The sequence below is a fragment of the Fonsecaea erecta genome (assembly GCF_001651985.1).
Source record: "Fonsecaea erecta strain CBS 125763 chromosome Unknown Scaff1, whole genome shotgun sequence".
In the NCBI taxonomy this organism is placed as follows: Eukaryota; Fungi; Ascomycota; class Eurotiomycetes; order Chaetothyriales; family Herpotrichiellaceae; genus Fonsecaea; species Fonsecaea erecta.
In genome coordinates, this window is record NW_017387244.1 from 1,669,977 (window position 1) to 1,687,998 (window position 18,022).

At 55.6% G+C, this 18,022-nt stretch overlaps 9 protein-coding genes across 9 annotated transcripts; 6 read left to right on the forward strand and 3 right to left on the reverse strand.

The window, feature by feature from the left end:
- Positions 1–938: 938 nt before the first annotated feature.
- On the forward strand, positions 939–2,726 carry AYL99_00583 (hypothetical protein; the record flags this gene model as incomplete). Its single annotated transcript, XM_018832099.1, has 1 exon — positions 939–2,726. The coding sequence occupies one exon, from the start codon at positions 939–941 to the stop codon at positions 2,724–2,726; it is 1,788 nt and encodes a 595-aa protein (XP_018697978.1).
- An 849-nt stretch (positions 2,727–3,575) lies between these two features.
- On the forward strand, positions 3,576–4,932 carry AYL99_00584 (hypothetical protein; the record flags this gene model as incomplete). Its single annotated transcript, XM_018832100.1, has 3 exons — positions 3,576–3,791; positions 4,195–4,602; positions 4,684–4,932. The coding sequence occupies 3 exons, from the start codon at positions 3,576–3,578 to the stop codon at positions 4,930–4,932; spliced, it is 873 nt and encodes a 290-aa protein (XP_018697979.1).
- A 1,200-nt stretch (positions 4,933–6,132) lies between these two features.
- On the forward strand, positions 6,133–7,185 carry AYL99_00585 (thiamine thiazole synthase; the record flags this gene model as incomplete). Its single annotated transcript, XM_018832101.1, has 2 exons — positions 6,133–6,791; positions 6,861–7,185. 2 exons carry the CDS (start codon positions 6,133–6,135, stop codon positions 7,183–7,185), a joined length of 984 nt encoding a protein of 327 aa, XP_018697980.1.
- A 688-nt stretch (positions 7,186–7,873) lies between these two features.
- Positions 7,874–9,625, forward strand: AYL99_00586 (hypothetical protein; the record flags this gene model as incomplete). Its single annotated transcript, XM_018832102.1, has 1 exon — positions 7,874–9,625. One exon carries the CDS (start codon positions 7,874–7,876, stop codon positions 9,623–9,625), a length of 1,752 nt encoding a protein of 583 aa, XP_018697981.1.
- A 407-nt stretch (positions 9,626–10,032) lies between these two features.
- On the reverse strand, positions 10,033–10,435 carry AYL99_00587 (hypothetical protein; the record flags this gene model as incomplete). Its single annotated transcript, XM_018832103.1, has 2 exons — positions 10,033–10,275; positions 10,346–10,435. The coding sequence occupies 2 exons, from the start codon at positions 10,433–10,435 to the stop codon at positions 10,033–10,035; spliced, it is 333 nt and encodes a 110-aa protein (XP_018697982.1).
- Positions 10,436–11,584: 1,149 nt separating this feature from the next.
- Positions 11,585–12,249, forward strand: AYL99_00588 (hypothetical protein; the record flags this gene model as incomplete). Its single annotated transcript, XM_018832104.1, has 2 exons — positions 11,585–12,040; positions 12,100–12,249. The coding sequence occupies 2 exons, from the start codon at positions 11,585–11,587 to the stop codon at positions 12,247–12,249; spliced, it is 606 nt and encodes a 201-aa protein (XP_018697983.1).
- Positions 12,250–12,717: 468 nt separating this feature from the next.
- On the reverse strand, positions 12,718–13,777 carry AYL99_00589 (hypothetical protein; the record flags this gene model as incomplete). Its single annotated transcript, XM_018832105.1, has 2 exons — positions 12,718–13,159; positions 13,365–13,777. 2 exons carry the CDS (start codon positions 13,775–13,777, stop codon positions 12,718–12,720), a joined length of 855 nt encoding a protein of 284 aa, XP_018697984.1.
- Positions 13,778–14,500: 723 nt separating this feature from the next.
- Positions 14,501–15,538, reverse strand: AYL99_00590 (ribokinase; the record flags this gene model as incomplete). Its single annotated transcript, XM_018832106.1, has 1 exon — positions 14,501–15,538. One exon carries the CDS (start codon positions 15,536–15,538, stop codon positions 14,501–14,503), a length of 1,038 nt encoding a protein of 345 aa, XP_018697985.1.
- A 930-nt stretch (positions 15,539–16,468) lies between these two features.
- Positions 16,469–17,294, forward strand: AYL99_00591 (hypothetical protein; the record flags this gene model as incomplete). The annotated part of the gene is made up of 2 exons (XM_018832107.1): positions 16,469–16,645; positions 16,704–17,294. 2 exons carry the CDS (start codon positions 16,469–16,471, stop codon positions 17,292–17,294), a joined length of 768 nt encoding a protein of 255 aa, XP_018697986.1.
- Positions 17,295–18,022: the final 728 nt, after the last annotated feature.

An 18,022-nucleotide genomic window follows, 5' to 3' on the forward strand; every position in this document is an offset into this window, starting at 1 on the left:
GAAGACCAAGAGAGGAGAGATCTCAAGATAGCTGGCCACGGGGTAATATGCATAGGAGTGGGTCGTTTCGCCGTTGGTTATTGGCTTCCTTACCGCTGTGGACGATGGGCTAGCGAGAATAGGGGAAGGCGTGTCTTGTGCTGACCAATGAGTATTTCTCCTCTGGCCCCACCTTTTCCCGCGATATCTTCGTCTCCTGCCTCGAAGCGCTCGACCCTCCATTAGTAAACGGACTTTACGTGTGACCATACTCCAGACCTTGTTCCAACTCCCAGAGGGCAGAGGGAAGACCAGATCTCTCTCCCCGGGTCCATTCCTCTTTTGGGTACCTGAAACACCGCACCCCTTCCCCAGGCTCGACACTGGCTGCAGCTTGCAGGGCACACTGTGATAACCTTCCGCCGAAGATTAAATGGTCGTGTGTCGTGTCTGTCCGAGCCGCCCTTGAGCTGTGGCGCGGACCTGCATTTCTGTCTGCTAAACTGCATCGAGCACGGGCAGGATATGAAGCGAATGGGAGTCCGTGGCCTGCTTTCTACCCGCCTTTCCCGGCCAATGGCGGAGTCACGTCGATGGCAGGGAGAGAGGGAGATAGGTAAGGTCTTCGCCTCGTGTAACGCAGTACTTCTCGTTCTGTTCTTGTTATAACCTTTGCCTCCCACCTGGCTACAAGGTCAGGCTTCAGGTCGCCGGCCTTCTTGATTTTTTTCGTTAGGACTGTTTCCTCTCTCACACTTGCCATCCGTTGTTCATCCCGCATTAATCCATGTACAATTAATACAATTGTCGTTGCTACCCTACCTCCATGCATCAAGGTCAATAGCGTTGGGCCACGCCTCTTTCGAATTAGAGGAATCGGGAGCTGTTGGACTTCATGAAAGCCTCTCTGCATCTCAGAAGCCTCGACTGAGACAGTGACCCTTTCTGAAAGGAAAAATATGTCTTCGACAAGTGGCTCGTCAAATTCGTCGCCCTCCTCGGGTGGCCTGCCACCAGCGTCCTATGACGGTAGCCATCTGCCGTGGCGGACTTTCCGACAAGAAGTCCTGGCGCCACACCAGATCCTCGTCCTCGACAGCCCGCCGAAAGACCGCATACCGGCCGCTTTCTTGAAGATCGTGGAAGCTGCGAGCCAAGATTCGTCCCGCTTTGACAATCAAAAGGCCTGCTTTTGGGAGCAGGTGACAGCGGGTCGCGGATTCGGTCCTTCGCCGATATTCCCACCAAACCTCCTTCCGCCGTTGGCGAATGAATTTCACTCACGGTGCATGGTGCCATTCTTTGGCAGTCGCGAAGCCCTGCCGGAGCGAACCATGAATCACGCGGCGCCTTTCTACGAGCTGTCCGTTCCTCGTCCCGGTCTGGGATGCGGGTTTTCCGCCGCAGCCTTCACAGACAAAGAGTTGGCCGTCATGCCGCAGTGGCTTCAAGCCACGGGGACAATCGTACATTTTGAGACGGGGTATATTGCCCCTGGGGCGTCACTGTACTGTCCCTTTCTGACCTTTGAGCGGGCGTATGGGAACAAGCAGCAGCGCGTGGAGGCGGCAAACAATCAGTGCGCAATTGCCGGCGCCTACAACACGCGGGCGCTACAGATGCTATACACACGGGCACGCAAAGATCTGACCGACAGGTCGACCCCGCCGGACACTACCGAACTACCGGTCTCTTTCTCATGCACCATCGACAACAGCTTTGCCTTGCTGAATTTGCATTGGATTGATCTGGAACAGGGGCAGGCTTACTGCATGGCGCCGCTCTGCCAGTTCGACCTCAGCAAGGACGTACATTTCAACAAGTTCCTGATCTGGATGCAGGCCATTAGCGACTGGGGTCTGTCTCACGTCCTACCAGCGATCAAGGAGGCGCTCGGGCAACTGCAGCATGCCTCAAACGGAACCCCGACCGCTCTTTGCCAGCCGCAGTACAGCACCGGAGCGACGAGACTGCGCCTAGACACCGGCCCTGCCATCATGAAAGACGAGCTACTCATCTCGTCCCTGAAGACCACATTCGAAAACATCCCCTGGCGCTTCGAAGACGAGGGCTTCTCGGGCGTCTCGTCGTCCACAGCGTCCTGGGGCTCGCCAATGGTGTCCGACTATACCTTTTCCAAGGTGAATTACCCGACGGTGCCCTCGGCCAGAAGCAACGTGAGCGCCCAGAACTCTTCCATCGTCGCTCGCAAGCGCCTTAGTGGACTTGATTTCTCACGGACCCCCGTCACGCCACCGCCCGCATATCTGCAGAATCAAGACATGGTATGGCAGAAACGATTCAACTATGCAATGGAGGAGATGAGGCAACTACAGACCCAGGTACAGGCGTTCCGGAGTGAGCTGGAGGAATGCAAGCGGCCGTCACGAGGACACCAGTCAGGCTCATTGGCCGAAGAACAAGATCCGAGCGAGCACAACAACCTCGAGTCGGCAGCCACTCCCAAAGTGCAGAGTCCCTCTCTCACCTTTGCACCTCAGAAGCCTTCGCCGTCGATCGTGGGTCTGTCTGGGGAAAGTTCATCGGTGTGGAAATGCGCCGCTATCGTCCTGTCAGGCCATTTTCTGGCCTCGTTCTTTCCCAACACGACGGCTCGGATGCTCACGTATGGATGCATCACAAACGCATGTCTTCTGGCGTGCCTGACCCCTCGATTCACCCTTCTTGGAGTGTCGACCTCGACGACCATGAAGCTACCGCCCTTTGCAGTCTGGAGATGGAAGTGATGCCCTAGGATTGACTGGCCGACTGTACTGAGCTGTCGTGCTGCTTTCTTTGTCCATTCCTTGGATGGGATGTTGATCTAGCGATGCTGAAAGGTTCTACAGGTGTCCATGGTATGAAGTTACAAGACAAGACTCAGCTGGTGGCCGGCTGGATTATCAAATTGATGTATGGAATATGCGTATGGCTCCAGTTGCGGATTGGGGAAATTCCCCCTGTGGCAGAGCGATTCTCAAGTAAACTCATGTCCTCATGGGGCATGTACTCATTTGTGTGAGACCGCTCTGCTTTGAGTGAGTGAGGATGTACAAAAAATTGATTGTCTATCCACATATTAATAGTGATCCCAAGACGAGTCCTCGTCGCGCTGGGACCGGGATAACATTTCTCCGATACCGGACCAGAGCTCCGAATTGCCAATTGAGGCGCACGAAGAAGCCGTGCTGAGATATTCGGCCACCAGACTGACAACTTCCAGGGGAACTCACAGCCTCGCCAAAGACAATGCTTCCATCACACGCGAGCTCGTCGAACAGCCCCGTTATTGCGGCGTCGAACACCAAAATTGCCAGAATTCGACATGATATATCTTTCAATGTCGACGGCGGCATATGCAGCATTCGGTCGAAGTTCGTCCGTTATTGCAGCCTAGAGTAGGTACAAGTACTGGCCCTCTCCCCCCAATCTTACTCTCGTTCTTTCGTTTGTTTTTGTATGCTTGCACTACACGACTCGTTGGCCTTGGAGTGCTCGTCCATCCATCCATCTATCCATCCATCCGTCACTGGCCCCTCGTCCAGCTACTTCAAAGGTGTTTATTGCTCTGTGACTTCTCCCATCCAACATCAAGGATGGCGTCTACATCTACCTCTCCAGCGCCCTCTACCGCCGCCGCCACCGACACAGGTGCTGGTCATGGTCAAGCTAGGATCAAGTTCTTCACGAACCATGGATGCGGCTGGTCCCACCGTGTCCACATTGTCCTCAAAGAACTTGGACTGCAATATGAGGAGGTGCTTATCAACATGGATGAACCGCGGCCAGAATGGTTCCTGAAGCTCAACCCGGTGAGTCGTTGGCATCTATTCCTTGCGTTCAGTGGATCAAGCCCTCAAATGAAGAGGCCTGATACTTGTTATATGTGGCCTGTGCCTTCTGCTCCTGTCGGAAGAACTTCTGCTGCATGTCAATACTTGTTCCTCCGCGTCTATGCTATTGTCCCTGGTACCAGTGGTGTTCGTACCACTCCTTCCATTGCCCAGCATGCCACAGTCCTTTGTTGCTGAGGTCTCTACCCTTGATCGAGAAGTGTCTCGAGGACTTTTGCCCTGTCTTAGTTCTGCAGTGTTGTCCCCTTACTGTGCGTGATGCCATACGCGGCATGCTTTACTCCAGCTGTCTATGTTTGGAGACTGGCCATCAGCATCGCATTCGAGTGCCTGTGAAGGATGCTAACAGACTGTTCGCTAGCGTGGCCTTGTCCCCGTTCTCCAGTATACACCTTACCCCTCGGCCCATACACTCACACTCACCGAATCCGCCCAAATCGTCGCCTTCTTCACGGACATCTACCCTTCCCATCTTCTGCCCACGCTTCCCGCTTTGCCTTCAGGCTCTTCAACCCAATTTGCCTCCCCCGGCAGAGTCGATGCAGCATACCTCCGCTACAGAATGTCCTTCTTCGTTGACACCTACTTCACCAAGATCAACCCTCTCATGTTCAAGTTAGTGGGCGCGGATAACGGAGAGCCTCAGGATCGGATCGTGTCCGAGATCTGGCGCCTTCTGGAGAAAGAGATCGAGCCATTGCTTTTCGAGGTCAATGGAAACGGGAAGGGTCCCTATTTTGGCGGAAGCGAAAAGCTGACGGTCGTCGAGGTGCGTGTGCCATTCTATCTCAAGTCTCAATCTCGCATTCGCAGGACGGTAGGTATCATGGGCCTAACACTGACCCTCTAGGCCATGAGCATCCCTTTTGTCCTCCGCCTGATCGACTTCTCCAACGACGTTATATTTCCCGCGCGTCTCGCCGAGGAAATTCTGAACACCGACCCCACCACGGGCAAGATGCCGCGCTTCGCAAAATGGGCGAAGCTGTGCATGCAGCATCCGAGCGTCACCGAGACGTGGGACAAGGAGTACATGGTCCCCCGGGTTGTGGAGCGGCTGCCCGCTGCGAAGAGGAAGTATGGGCCAGCCAGGGAGTGATACGACACTGTATGACAAGCATCATGGAATGGGATCCGGTGGTTGATGCTGTCCGGAGATATATGATTGGGGCACAAGGAACCTCTCTCGCTGGCTCAGCGAGCCGCGGGATGGGAACCTAATTTATGGATCGAGTCTAGACTGAATCAACCTCAACAGCTACACATGCTCGAAGTATTCCTGAGTATTCCTGAACGCCCCAGCGAATCATCCCCGTTTGTTGTCATTACGCGATCCCGTCAATCCCACCTCTTTCCCAGCCTGGGTATCCGAGTGTCCCACCCTCCCTGGGAGGATCTCCTGCCCATCCTGCCCTTAGTGAGCCAGGCATTGGAGGACGAAAATGAACCAGGTCGATGGGCCCCCTTGGTGAGTGCTTGGAGTCCTCAGACAGCCAATTGTCATGGCTCCTTGTTCCGATAACGGGTCAAGCAGAGCTCAAGGTCCACTTGCCCCTCGGCTGCCCCTCTCTGCTCTGCTGATGGCATATATAACAAACCACATCCATGGAGTTGATGGCCATTCTTTTCCAGCATCTTTCCATTATTATCTTTCTCTCTCTACACTGGTGCTTCCACCTGTTGCTCTCCTGCCGTCTGCTTACTTGGCAACGGATAGATCGATCTATCACCACCTTCCAAGTATTTCGCCCCCCTTCCCCCCTCCGGACCCTACTCCCCTTTTGTGGACCCTCTGGACTCATGCTGACACTCCCAGGTCAAATATCCAAACCATCAACGCTTCTCCAAGTAAATCTCACTTGAGGGAGAAAGATGGAGATTGGCATGCTATCGTCTCGCTGCTCGGTCAAGAGCTATCATGGTCAAGGTACAATTAAAATCACAGACAGACATGAGGATGTCTGCGCATGAACCGGTGTTCGCGAACTTTTTTCCTTGAGCCAGCAAGTTTTGGGAGAGAGTGTGTGTGAAATGAAACTGCCATCCAACCAAAAAAAAAAGGGTCCCTCAGATTTGAATGGAATACCTATTTCTCCTTGGAGATGGCAGTTTTTTTTTGATACTTCTCTTCCAACTTTTGCTGGATCTTGGAAAATGTTCACGTTCTGAGATCATACGGTTTTAACTTGATCTGGATAATACCAGCGAAAGGATTATGCGATCTCTCCCTCTTTTTCCCCCCCTTGACGGGTGTCCAGAGCCTTTTCGCCTAACACGATGCAGGAAGCCCTATTGCACGATGTCTCCGCCAATTGCCACCTTCAACGAGTTTGATGGCTACACTGCCACCAAAGAGCTGAAGCAGGGTCCCGTGGGAAAGGTGTCCTTGACGGCGCCTAGCGAACAGAACAAATTGCTGGAACAGTTCGGCGACAAGTGGGATGGGTTCAAGTTTGCCCCCATCCGCGAGTCCCAGGTCTCCCGGGCCATGACCAGGCGCTACTTCGCCGACCTGGACCGCTATGCCGAGTCGGACGTGGTCATTGTCGGCGCGGGTTCCTGTGGGCTCTCCACCGCTTACACCCTCGCCAAGGCGCGGCCCGACCTCAAGATCGCCATCATTGAAGCCTCGGTCAGCCCGGGCGGTGGGTGCTGGCTGGGTGGTCAGCTCTTTTCGGCCATGGTCCTGCGCAAGCCCGCCGAGGCGTTCTTGAACGACATCGGGGTGCCGTACGACGACGAAGGCAACTATGTGGTGGTCAAGCACGCCGCACTCTTCATGTCCACGCTGATGAGCAAGGTCTTGGCCATGCCCAACGTCAAGCTGTTCAACGCGACTTGTGTGGAAGACTTGGTCACCCGCCCGTCGGCCGATGGGGGTGTCAGAGTGGTGGGCGTGGTCACCAACTGGACTTTGGTCACCCTGCACCATGACAACCACAGCTGCATGGATCCCAAGTGAGTTTTCACATGACTTTCTCTCTCCAGTAATCGTGTTATGAGCAGCGGCGCTGATCCTGAATCCAGCACCATCAACGCACCACTGGTCATCAGCACCACCGGCCACGACGGACCCTTTGGCGCCTTCTGTGCCAAACGCCTGGTGAGCATGAACGCCATTGAGAAGCTGGGTGGCATGCGTGCCCTCGACATGAACCGTGCCGAGGATGCCATTGTCAAGGGCACCCGCGAGGTGTCGCCGGGCCTGATCATGGGCGGCATGGAGTTGAGCGAACTGGATGGGGCCAATCGCATGGGACCTACCTTTGGGGCCATGGTGTTGAGCGGCGTCAAGGCGGCAGAGGAAGCCCTGAAGGTTTTTGAGGCCAGAAAGGCCGAGTGTCTCGAGTAACAAGCTCTTTGGAGCAGCACAACTACCATATATATCGGAGAAGTAACAATGACAGGGGGGAGAGAGAGAAAAAGGCATCGCAAAGCAATAGGAGCCTCCCTCCTCATCCTCCTCCTCCTCTCCCCGTCAGTCACTCATTTGTTGGATGTTTGTAAACCAGAAATCATGAAATGAAACGGGGCAATCATTCACTCCAAACAATTTATCGGAACAATAATTATGTGACAAGCTGCCCAAGTCCAAGTCAGTGTTCAGTGTGAATTCACTATTACTATTAGTACATACCTCGTACACTTGCTTCACTTGCTGTTTAGATATCATTGGAGGACAATCCCCGGAACGACACCATCCCGCTGACGGCTGGACACAATATTATTCTTCCTTCGCTCGAGTTGCCCTCGTCGACGACCCGCCCGATAATAGCCAGTGGCTCGTCGGGCCTCGTGGAGCGACGCCCTTTTGTCAGCGGTGCGACGATCGTATCATAAGATATTGTACCATTGGCTTGTACATACCCACGTAGGCTGTACATTACATATGGCTCGATAGGGAGATTGTTCAATACACCAACCACACTTCACACTTTTCGTTCCAAAATAAATCAATAAACCCCTTTTATCTCTCTCTCTTCTTCTCACATTGATGGCCATGCTGGGGAATTGACGTCTCCTTGAGCTCGAGGAAAGAAATGTCGGGCGACAATGTCGGCTCGGAGAGGACGCCTCTCTTGTCCTCGTCCCCCCATCATAACACCACTGCCACCACTTCTTTAGAAGAAGAGCAGCAGCAGCATCCAGGAAGTTCTCTGTCCATTTCGCCCAAGCTAGACAACCAGGGGGACCTCTCTGTTCTCCGTGGCTTCCTCATCTGCCTCTCCGTCTGGGTGCTGATCTTCATCCTGACCAACAACGTCTCGCTCATCACCACCATCCAATCGCCCATCGCCACGGATCTCGGCGTGTCCAGCGAAGTCAGCTGGTTCACGTCGGCCTACCTCATCGCCATCACCAGCATCACCCCGGTGGCCGGCCGTCTGTGCACCATCTTCAGCCCGCGGGTGTACCTCCTCGCCTCGGTGGTCGTGGAGGCGGCCGGGCTGTTCATCACGTCGCGGGCCCGGTCGCTGGCCGTGTTCCTCGTCGGCCGCGCCGTGACGGGCGTGGGGAGCGCCTCGGTCACGCCCGTCGCCTTCATCCTGGTCACGGAGCTGACGAGCCCGCGCCGCCGTGGCCTGTTCTTTGGCTGCATCAACACCGGGTACACCACGGGTGTGGCCTGTGGCGCCATCATCGCCGGCGCCCTGGAGCCGCTGGTCGGCTGGCGCGCCGTCTTCTGGCTCCAGATCCCCTTCGCCCTATGCGCGGTGACGGTGGCCTTTTTCGCTATCCCCAAACCGAAGAAGACTACGTCGGAGGAGGAGGTGGAGGAGTCGCTAGCTAAGAAACTCTCGCAGATCGACTACCTGGGCGTGCTGTCCATCATCGCCGCCGTCGTGCTGCTCCTCTACAGCCTCTCGTCGCCTCGGATCAAAATCACGCCGATCGTGCTCTCGCTCGCGTCGTTCATTCTCTTCCTCCTCGTCGAAGCGACCTGGGCGAGTCAGCCGATCGTGCCGGTCTCGGTGCTGCGATCGCGCGGCAACATCCTCACGGGCGTGGCCACGGTCGGGATCATGTCGGCGCGCTGGGGCGTGCTGTTCTATACGCCGACCTACGTGCTCACGCTGCGCGGCTGGCCGCAGACCCAGGCCGGGCTGACGCTCATCCCGACGAACCTGGGCTTCGGGCTGGGCGGGCTGCTGGCCGGAGGGCTGCACATCCGGCGCACGGGGTCGTTCTACGCGGCGTGCCTGGTGACGTTCGTGCTGTTCGCGCTGTCCATGTTCGCCGTGTCGTGGATCTCGACCCCGACGTCCAACATCCACCTGTACCTGGGGGTGCTGTTCCTGAACGGCTTCCTCGTGGGCGCGCTGCTGAACTACTCGCTGGCGCACGTGCTGCACCTGACGCTGCCGGCGACGCACATCATCGTGATCCCGCTCAACGCCATGTTCCGCAGCCTGTCGGGCTCGTTCGGCTCGTCCGTGACGGGCGGCCTGTTCCTGCGCGCCCTGCAGCAGGCGCTGACGCGCGGCTTCGCCGAGCGCGGCATGCTCACGGACCGCAAGGCCGCGCTGATCCGCCAGCTGGTCGGCACGCCCATCCTGGTCCAGCGCCTGACCGGCGTCGACCGCGAGGTCGCCCTCCTCGGCTACGAGCACGCCCTCCGCACCATCTACATGGCCGGCGGGGCCTGGGCGCTGTGCATGTTACTCGTGCAGGCGGGCACCGGGTGGACGGCGCCCGAGGCCGTCAAGGACGAAGAGGGTGCGGGCGGTGACGAGGGGCGGCGGCACGACCGTCTGTCCCCGGTCGTGTCCAGGGAACCGGTGGCGAGTTAGATAGAGAGCACGCATGGAAGGAAGGGAGAGAGAAGGTCTTCAGCAGGGAAAGCAAGCAGGCAAGCAAGCATGTTGTATACACACACACACACACACACACACACACACACATACAACGTTTGGTCTGGTCGTTCGATTACTATCATCATCGTCACACATAGAGACTTGTAAACCAACAAACCACTTGGGCAAACATATACATATGAGAGCAGGCATTGACTGTGAGGCACTTTTCCTGTCTTTTGTCATCGATTCGGCTTGATTTGACCTGAAGAAGGAGGACAAAGAAAGCCGTCCTTTCTATTTTTATTTCTTTTCCTTTTTTTTATTGGTAACTCCTATTGTACTGGATATTACCTATTTCATGTGATCCAATCCATGTCCATGTACCCGTCTTCCCCATCTTTTCAACTTCCTCCAGGCTGCTGGTCATCCTTCAGATCCTTGGGATGCGGGTTGGCGGTGCCCCCCAGGTCCTGGTGGGCACCCAGTCCCTTGTGCTCGCCTGTGGTCCGGGGCCCGTGTCCTCCTTTTCCACTCTGATGGCCCGGGGCCGCGCCGCCGCTGAGGGTGCGGTCGTTCATCTCGTCCATGCCTTCCGGGAGCGGTGCGGTTTTCTTCGGCCCGGAGACTTCGGCGTCGGTTGTGGACTGGAAGCAATCAAACGTGGGAGGTCAGTGATAAGTAAAGCATCGTACTGGCTGGCTCTGCGTCTCTTACCTTTGAGCCGCCATGGATGATGTCGTGGCCGGCCTCGACGGGGTTGTCGGACTGTGGTTTTCCGTCGTCGAATTCGGCGCCTCGAGGCATCTTGAGAGGGAGCGAGTGTTACAATCTGAACAATATGTGAGTGGTAGGGTACTGTCTTCAGGGTCGATCTTGGTGTGTATGTATGTCGTCAGTTCGATGCCAGACAGAGTATGCAGACAAAAGCTCTGCTCGTACCCTTGACGGGTCTATATTTCCCTTCAACCTCAGCACTGGGGACGGAGAGTTCAGCCGGGAGCCTTCGACGTCACTGTGAAGTCACATCCTGCAAGGCACACGACACAGAATGGTGGATCAGTCGGTCAGTTTGGAGAAAGGATGTGTGAAGATTCGCTTCAACCACAACCACGCCACCAGAGGTGGGAGGGAGGATCTGGAAGCTCCTAGATTCGTGCCTTGCATCTCACCCCTCTCCCTCCTATAGTGCGTTGTTGTTGTTCTTGTCGTTCTTGATGAGGAGGAAGAGAATCACAGCCAAAAGTCGACCGGGGAATTCCGGATAAAACCATTGCTGCCCCTCAGCGGAAAACCGGCGGGAAACTGATTATTATGTCTTTATTTTCCCGGAAGCACAAAGACACAGAGAGAGAGGGATACACCCACACACACTTACTGTACACACACACTGGCGGGTTTGAAACGCATTGATTGCTCTTCGTCTTGTCCGTGTCTTGTTTATGTATCGGGTTTTCCGCCAGAATTTAGCCCCAATTCCGAGCAAGGTGACATTGCTTCCTCTCCCCTCCCCTTTCTCTTGCTCTTGTCCTTATCCTTGCACACACAAGGATTTTGTTTGGAACCATGTATGGACACAGGAGCCTCAAAACCTGCGCAACCTGACACGTGGCTCTCGTGATCATGCTGTTCTTGTTGTTACTATTGTTGATGAGACCACATAATGATCAGGTCCTCAGCCCGCTGTTGCACCATCATCTTCTTGCCCTCGAGGTTTCGTGGTTTGACGCACTTCGCAGTTTCCTCGACGTGACACAGTGAGAACACAAAAGCAACCAAGAAATCGACCACCGAAGAAGGAGACAAGGAAGGCGAAAATCGCATTTATTCCCTTGCTGATACATAATCCCAATCGGATCCTACATACCTCCTCCTCTGCAGAACAGCGCATACCTACCTCCCGTATCCTCCTTATCGACAGACTTCCCGTACGTCCCTCTTCTTCCAGAGGTCATCATGTCCGAAGCCCCTTCCTCCTCCGTCGAGTCCTCCTCGCGTCTGCTGCGCGTCACGCTCGAGGGCGCCGTCATGAGCGCCGTCTCCAACACCCTCGCCCAAGTCCTGAGGGCCTACCGCGGCGGCGGGCCGTTCATCGACCCGGTCGCCCTCGTCCATTTTATCATCATCGCGGTCGTCACGACGCCGCCGAATTACAAATGGCAGCTGGCGCTCGAGAGGAATTTTCCGACCAGCACCACCAGTAGCGACGACAAGGGCGTGGACGCCAGGAAGAAGAAGGACGATGACGCGCCAGTGGCGAGCAAAAAGGAGACACTCTCCGTCACCAATACGGTCGCCAAGTTCGTGCTGGACCAAACCATCGGGGCGTCGTTGAACACCATCTGGTTCATCATCATGATCAACCTCTTGCGGGGCGAGAGTGCGAGCCACATACTGACCACCATTCAAAAGGTGGGTGCCGGGATGCTCCCGCAGAGAGCATTGCATGGAGCTAACTCTTGTTGCTCCAGGACTTTTTCCCCATGCTCATCGCAGGCTACAAGTTCTGGCCCATCGTCACCCTCCTCAATCTCGTCGTCGTGCCCGTAGAACACAGGATGTTTGTGGGAGGGTTGGCAGGTCTGGCGTGGGGTGTTTATGTTAGTCTCATGAACTTCTGACGTGCACCGAGAGGGACGAACCTGGGCCCACATGTGTTATCACCCAGCACGATCCTAGACGAGCTTATGACTTTTAACGAGCATCGAGTACGGCCGCAACATATACTAGGACGACTGAGATGACGGTCACATATAGCAAAGGCCCAGACAACAGCTGTTGGGTCGCTGGGGGGCGCATTCATAACAGCCTGCCCCATGATGTTTCCCAATACACTTTTTCCTATGGTCGTCATCACCACTTCCACCAACTCGTGTGCCTCTCTCCCATATCGCATCATAGCATTGGATCGGGAGGAGAGATATAGAGCGAGACAGATAGATGAGGCGGAGCTGTACGGCACGTCCCCATTCTGATACACACTGAACATCAACCATTTCTCCTCCCCTCTCGAATCTATTCTTCCCCGAAGACCGATCCCTTCTGTCCGTCTCCCCTTGCCTCTTCTCGTCTCATCTCATCTCATATTTTCACAACTTCGACGCCTTCCAGACGGGCTTCCTCTTCTCCCGGAAAGCCGCGAGCCCTTCCTTGGCGTTCTCGCCCCCCATGAGGCCGCGCTTCATGCGCTCGTCGATGAGCTGGTACCCGCGCTCGACGGAGCCGTTCTCCCAGGTCTCGCGCAGGGCGGCGCGGGTGACGATGATGGCGTCGGGCGAGATGTCGGCGACCTTCTGGGCCAGCTGCACGGCCTCGGCCACGCACGACTCGCGCGTCGCCGACACCTTATTGATCACGTTGTACTTGAGCGCCTCGGCCGCCGTCAGCGTGCGGCCCGTCATCGACACCTCCGACGCGATCGGGAGGCCCGCGTTGCGCACCAGCCGAGGCAGGCCCCCGGCGCCGGCGTAGATGCCGCGCAGCGACTCGGGGAGTCCGAACGTCGCTGTTGGAGAGGCCACGACCATGTCGCTTTTGCCCCGGAGAGGAAATGGAGTGGTTAGTGTTGCTCGTTCATTACTTGATGTTGGGGTGGAGGGGTACGTAGATGCAGAGATAGAGCATGGGTCAAGGGTCAAGGGCCACGGTTCTTCTTCTGAGCCTGCAGCTGTGGCATCTTGAATGAACCTCCCTATCCAGATCCAGATCCAGATCAAAACAAAAAGTCAAGACTCACCAGTTCAAGACAATCTCAAACCCACCGCCCAAGGCGAAGCCGTTGACGGCGGCGACGATGGGCTTCTTGCCCAGGCGGCGACTGATGCCCGCGAAGCCCGTGGTCGGGTGCATGGCGAGGTAGGGCTTCTCCTCGAGCTCCTTGGGATCGCGCTTGCCGAGCTCGATCAGGTCCTGGCCCGCGCAAAAGGCCTTCGGCCCCGCGCCCGTGATGACGGCCACACGCAGCGTCGGCTCGCGGTCAAACCACTCGAACACGCGGTGCAGGTGCCAGTGCACGGGGAAGGGGATCGAGTTCATCTGCCGCGCGCGGTTGATGGTCACCAGCAGGATGTTGGGCGTCGGGTAGGCCAGGAGCACCGACTCGTTGGGCGGCGGAGGGGGGATCTCGGTCTGGGCTGTTGTGGGATACATGGTTTTCTTTCTGTTCTTTTCTTTGGTCGGGACTTGGTTTGATTGATATACTTGACTGAATTTGTTCTGAAGAAAAAGTATATATCTGGATTTTGTTCCCTCGTGTCCTTTCCTGGTGGACGCTGGATTCTGGCCGGCGGAGTAGTACGAGGTAGTAATACTTCGTTCCTCGTCGGGGTGGATTGATTGATTGAATAGCAACAGATAGAGCGGTATGATTACGAACACGCAACCCCAAGCTTCTGCACTGAATCAAGTAGGTCGGTCGGTCAACGATATACTAGACTGGGTCGTTGAACACACGGGGTCAATCCAGAAAGAATTGATACTGGAGAAAGGCCGCCTCCTCTTGAGCAAGCAAACTAATACCGTCGGTGATTGCCAGGAACCTCGGTTTTCCCCACACGCACAAGGCTTGTTGCGTGAGAGCTTGGACAGCTTGCTGACAGCCTTTCCGAGGCATCTCGACTCGTAACTCTCCGCCAATCACAAGTGCAGATAATAAATAGCTGGGTTATGGGAGCAGATGCCGGTGTCGGGCCTTCATTCTTGCGAAATCCCCCAGGTGCCAGAACGTCCAGGATTATTGGTTGTGGGGATAATACAGTACATATATACCCCTGGCTATTCGTATCTCTGTAGGTCGCCTTCATCCCAACACTACTCGGGCCCCAAAAGAGGAGAGAGAGAGAGCACCGTCCATTATTACTGCGAACCGTGCCGCTATTCGTATCCAAAGGGAATGCTCTCCATCGCGCCACTTCTCTGCACACACTTGGCGGCTGCCTCGTTGGCTCGAACGACGGCCTCCCGGATGTTGAGGTTGTCCAGGTCCTTCACTTGCGCCAGATGCCGCGCGACCGCGGTCGCAAAGTATCCGACAAACGTGTCGCCTGCGCCGGTCGTGTCAACGACCCGCTGCACCTTGACGGCCGGGATCAGCGACCGGTCCAGGAAGTCGGGTGTCTCGAAAGAATAGTACACCCCCTGGGAGCCCAGCGTCACCACCACGATGAGGATTCCTGCCCTGGCGTGGAGGTAGGTCGTTAGGCGGTCGAGCTCGGACTCTCGCATGGGCTCATCGGCATGGGACACCGGGACCGTCTTCAGCTCGTCCACCGACGCAAAGAGCTGCCGGCACTCGGTCTCGTTGACCACCAGGACGGCGAGGCCCTGGAGAGCCTCAATCGGGACCCCGTCAGGGAACATGGGCGCTGGGTTGAAAATGACGCATGTCCTGTGCTCGGTCGAGTTGAACGCCTTCAGCAATCCGAGCACTGTGGATCGCGGTATCTCCCCCTGCATAACCACCACGTCCGGTGCGCCGTCCCGCATCGCTATCCCCAAGACTTTACCCAGGTCATCGACCCGTGCATTGGCTCCGGGGACCACGAGGATCCTGTTTTCGCCATCGGAGCCCTCGTCGACGATGATCGTAGCCGTGCCCGTCTGGAGGCCTTCCATCTCCTCGACGCCGTTCGTGCTCACTCCACTCTTTTCTAGTGTAGGTTTCAGGAGCGAGGCGTAGTAGGGGTCGTTCGCACCCACGGCACCAATCATCTCGACCACGACATCCTGAGAGGATGGTGAAGTAAATGCTGCTTTCCCACAGGCGACGGCTTGGTTTGACCCTTTGCCGCCGGGATGGACTGTCAGAGACGTCGCGGACAGGGTCTCCCCAGGGCCCGGAACGCGGGGAGTCCGTGTGACGAAGTCGATGTTCAGGGAGCCGATGACCCGTATCACCGGTCGGCGTGACATGTTGGTAGTTCTTTGTGCCTTACGGCCTTAAAAGCAAAGGATGTCTTGTTTTGGGTCGACGACGCGGTGTGAAAAGTTGTTTCTTGGCGAATGTGTCCGTTGCAGGAAGCGAAACAGCCAAACTCCTCGAACTCGCGAACTAGGCTCACAGCACGACACTTTACAGCCGTGAAGGAATTGACGGCAAGGTCAAAGAGATGAAGCAGATTGCTGAGAGAACAATGGCGAACTTGTTCTTTTCTTCCCCCTCACCTCCAGTACTTGGCTTTTCGATCTCACCAGGTCTATCGGGAAAGCCCAGCGTGCTCTCAACCGATGTCCCCCGTTAGAGTGGTGTCAGTCTTGGCCGTGCAAGAGCTATCAACGAGGATCTGCTCTGGTGAGAAGAAAATACCAGAACCAGGGTGGTAACGACAGAGTGGCAGTCTGACAGGCCGTCTTTCCCGTGCCGTCCTGTAGTTTGGGCGCGGGAAGGCTCTGCTTGTCCTTGGTATTACAACAGTATTGTCGCGGTCAGACGGGCGTCTTTTAATATTTGTTTCCGTTTCCCCATTTTGGCCAATCGGCATAACGTTCAGGATTCGCTCTGGATTGGCGGAAAGACAAGAAGCACGAGGAATGCCAGTAACTTTCAGATGCTAAACGTCTGTCTCCCGTCGTGAACCCGTGCTTCTCCTCTTCAAGCCGTGACGGATATCTGATCTGGCTGGGCAGCGGTACGATAGATGTACAGCACGGCTTCAAGGGCAAGAGCTTGGTCCTCCAGTGGCTTGAACCGCCACACACAGAGTCATGATGTCAACACTTTGGCCAGTCTTCGGTGATATGCTGCACGTCGGATGACACGCCCAGTTGTCCAGTTTCTCCTATGAAACGCTGTTCAACGATATAGGTTGATGGGGAAAGAACACCGCCATACAGTCAGCCACCATGCATCAAATTTCCATACCAGAGGCTCCCATCACAGAAAGGTACAAGGCACATATTCCCCCAGATGGCTGCCTGCTGGAGAACTCGGGCGTCGTTCGGGCTACGTACGCTCCCACGTCTGATGCACCGAACGGGACGGTCAAGGATAGCTGGGCGGAGAAACACCAGCATCAGACTGTAAGTCGCCTACGTGTCGGGCAACTCAGATGACTTGCTCACATCTCGGCTCCAATAGGTCCTAGAACAACACTGCTCTTTCTTTGATCCTGACGGCGACGGAATCATATGGCCCACTGATACTTACCGCACCTGCCGTTCATTCGAATGGTCGATCCCCACCTCTCTGTTTTTCACCGGCTTCCTCCACGTCGTGCAGTCCTACAACACAGTTCCCGGTTGGCTGCCCGACCCGTTCTTCAGACTTTGGGTGAAAAATGCATACATGAACAAACACGGCAGTGGGACAGGAACTTTTGATACCGAGGGCCGTTATAGGCCGCAGCCACTGGAAGATTTCTTTACAAAATTCGACAGCGACGGAAAGGGCGGTCTGACCAAGGGGGAACTGTGGCACGGACTGAGGAGATCGAGACTGGCATTTGACTTCTTTGGTCAAGTTTCTGCCATGTTCGAATGGGGATTCGCCTGGGTATTAATCTGGCCCGAGGACGGGATCCTGAGAAAGGAAGATGTGAGGAGATTGTTGGATGGGAGTTTGTATCATGAAAAGGTGGCAGTCTCGGGGCGGCGCGAAAGAGGCCAGAAGACCTGTCTTCGCTCGCAATCAGCTGAGCCTCTGCAGAGCAAGGCTTTAAAAATACAGTGAGAATGTCACTCGACACGCAGAACTCGACATAGACTCTTGACTAAGGCCAAATGCCATCTCCGTGTCTAAATAGGGACATATTGCGACACGTCTCAGCCGTCCTTCAGATCATAACATATTCTCATGTCAGAGTGACTGTCGTGGAGGAGATGTTGACAAGAGCGAGCTGTAGAGTAGGCACTTATCGCGTATCCATGTCCCGGGGCCGTTCTCGATCTACATCTATGGGCACATTGCACTGTGATGTAGGATACATCGATTTGCAGGACGCACGGCGAGTCGTAATCTAGACCTTGCGAGAAATAGTTGGACCTCTTACTCAAGGCTGACAGGGAAAACCGAGCAGAAAACTCGTACTCAGGCGGGGAGTTACACTCGTAGAACCGAAATTGCTGCTCGCTGGCCTTGTCGCACGTGCACTTGCATGTTCAGGTGCTTGCGTTCATGCAGGGGATGTATCAAATTGAGTCCACGTGGTCAGAATCGAAATAAGGCTCACGTTGACACCTTTTGACTGACACGTTGACTTGCCGAATCTGGGGCCCAGGAAGTGCCACCCAGAAGACACACCGGTAGCAGCTTGCAGAATAGTAGAAGCTGTTTTCCCAGATCCGGACGATGTCACAGATGCTGAGGGGAGCGACACCCCCGTTTATCGTGGTCGACGGCTGTCAACTGCCTGTGCAATTGATATTATGTGTGGATTGGTTCCGAGTCCCAAGCGTACC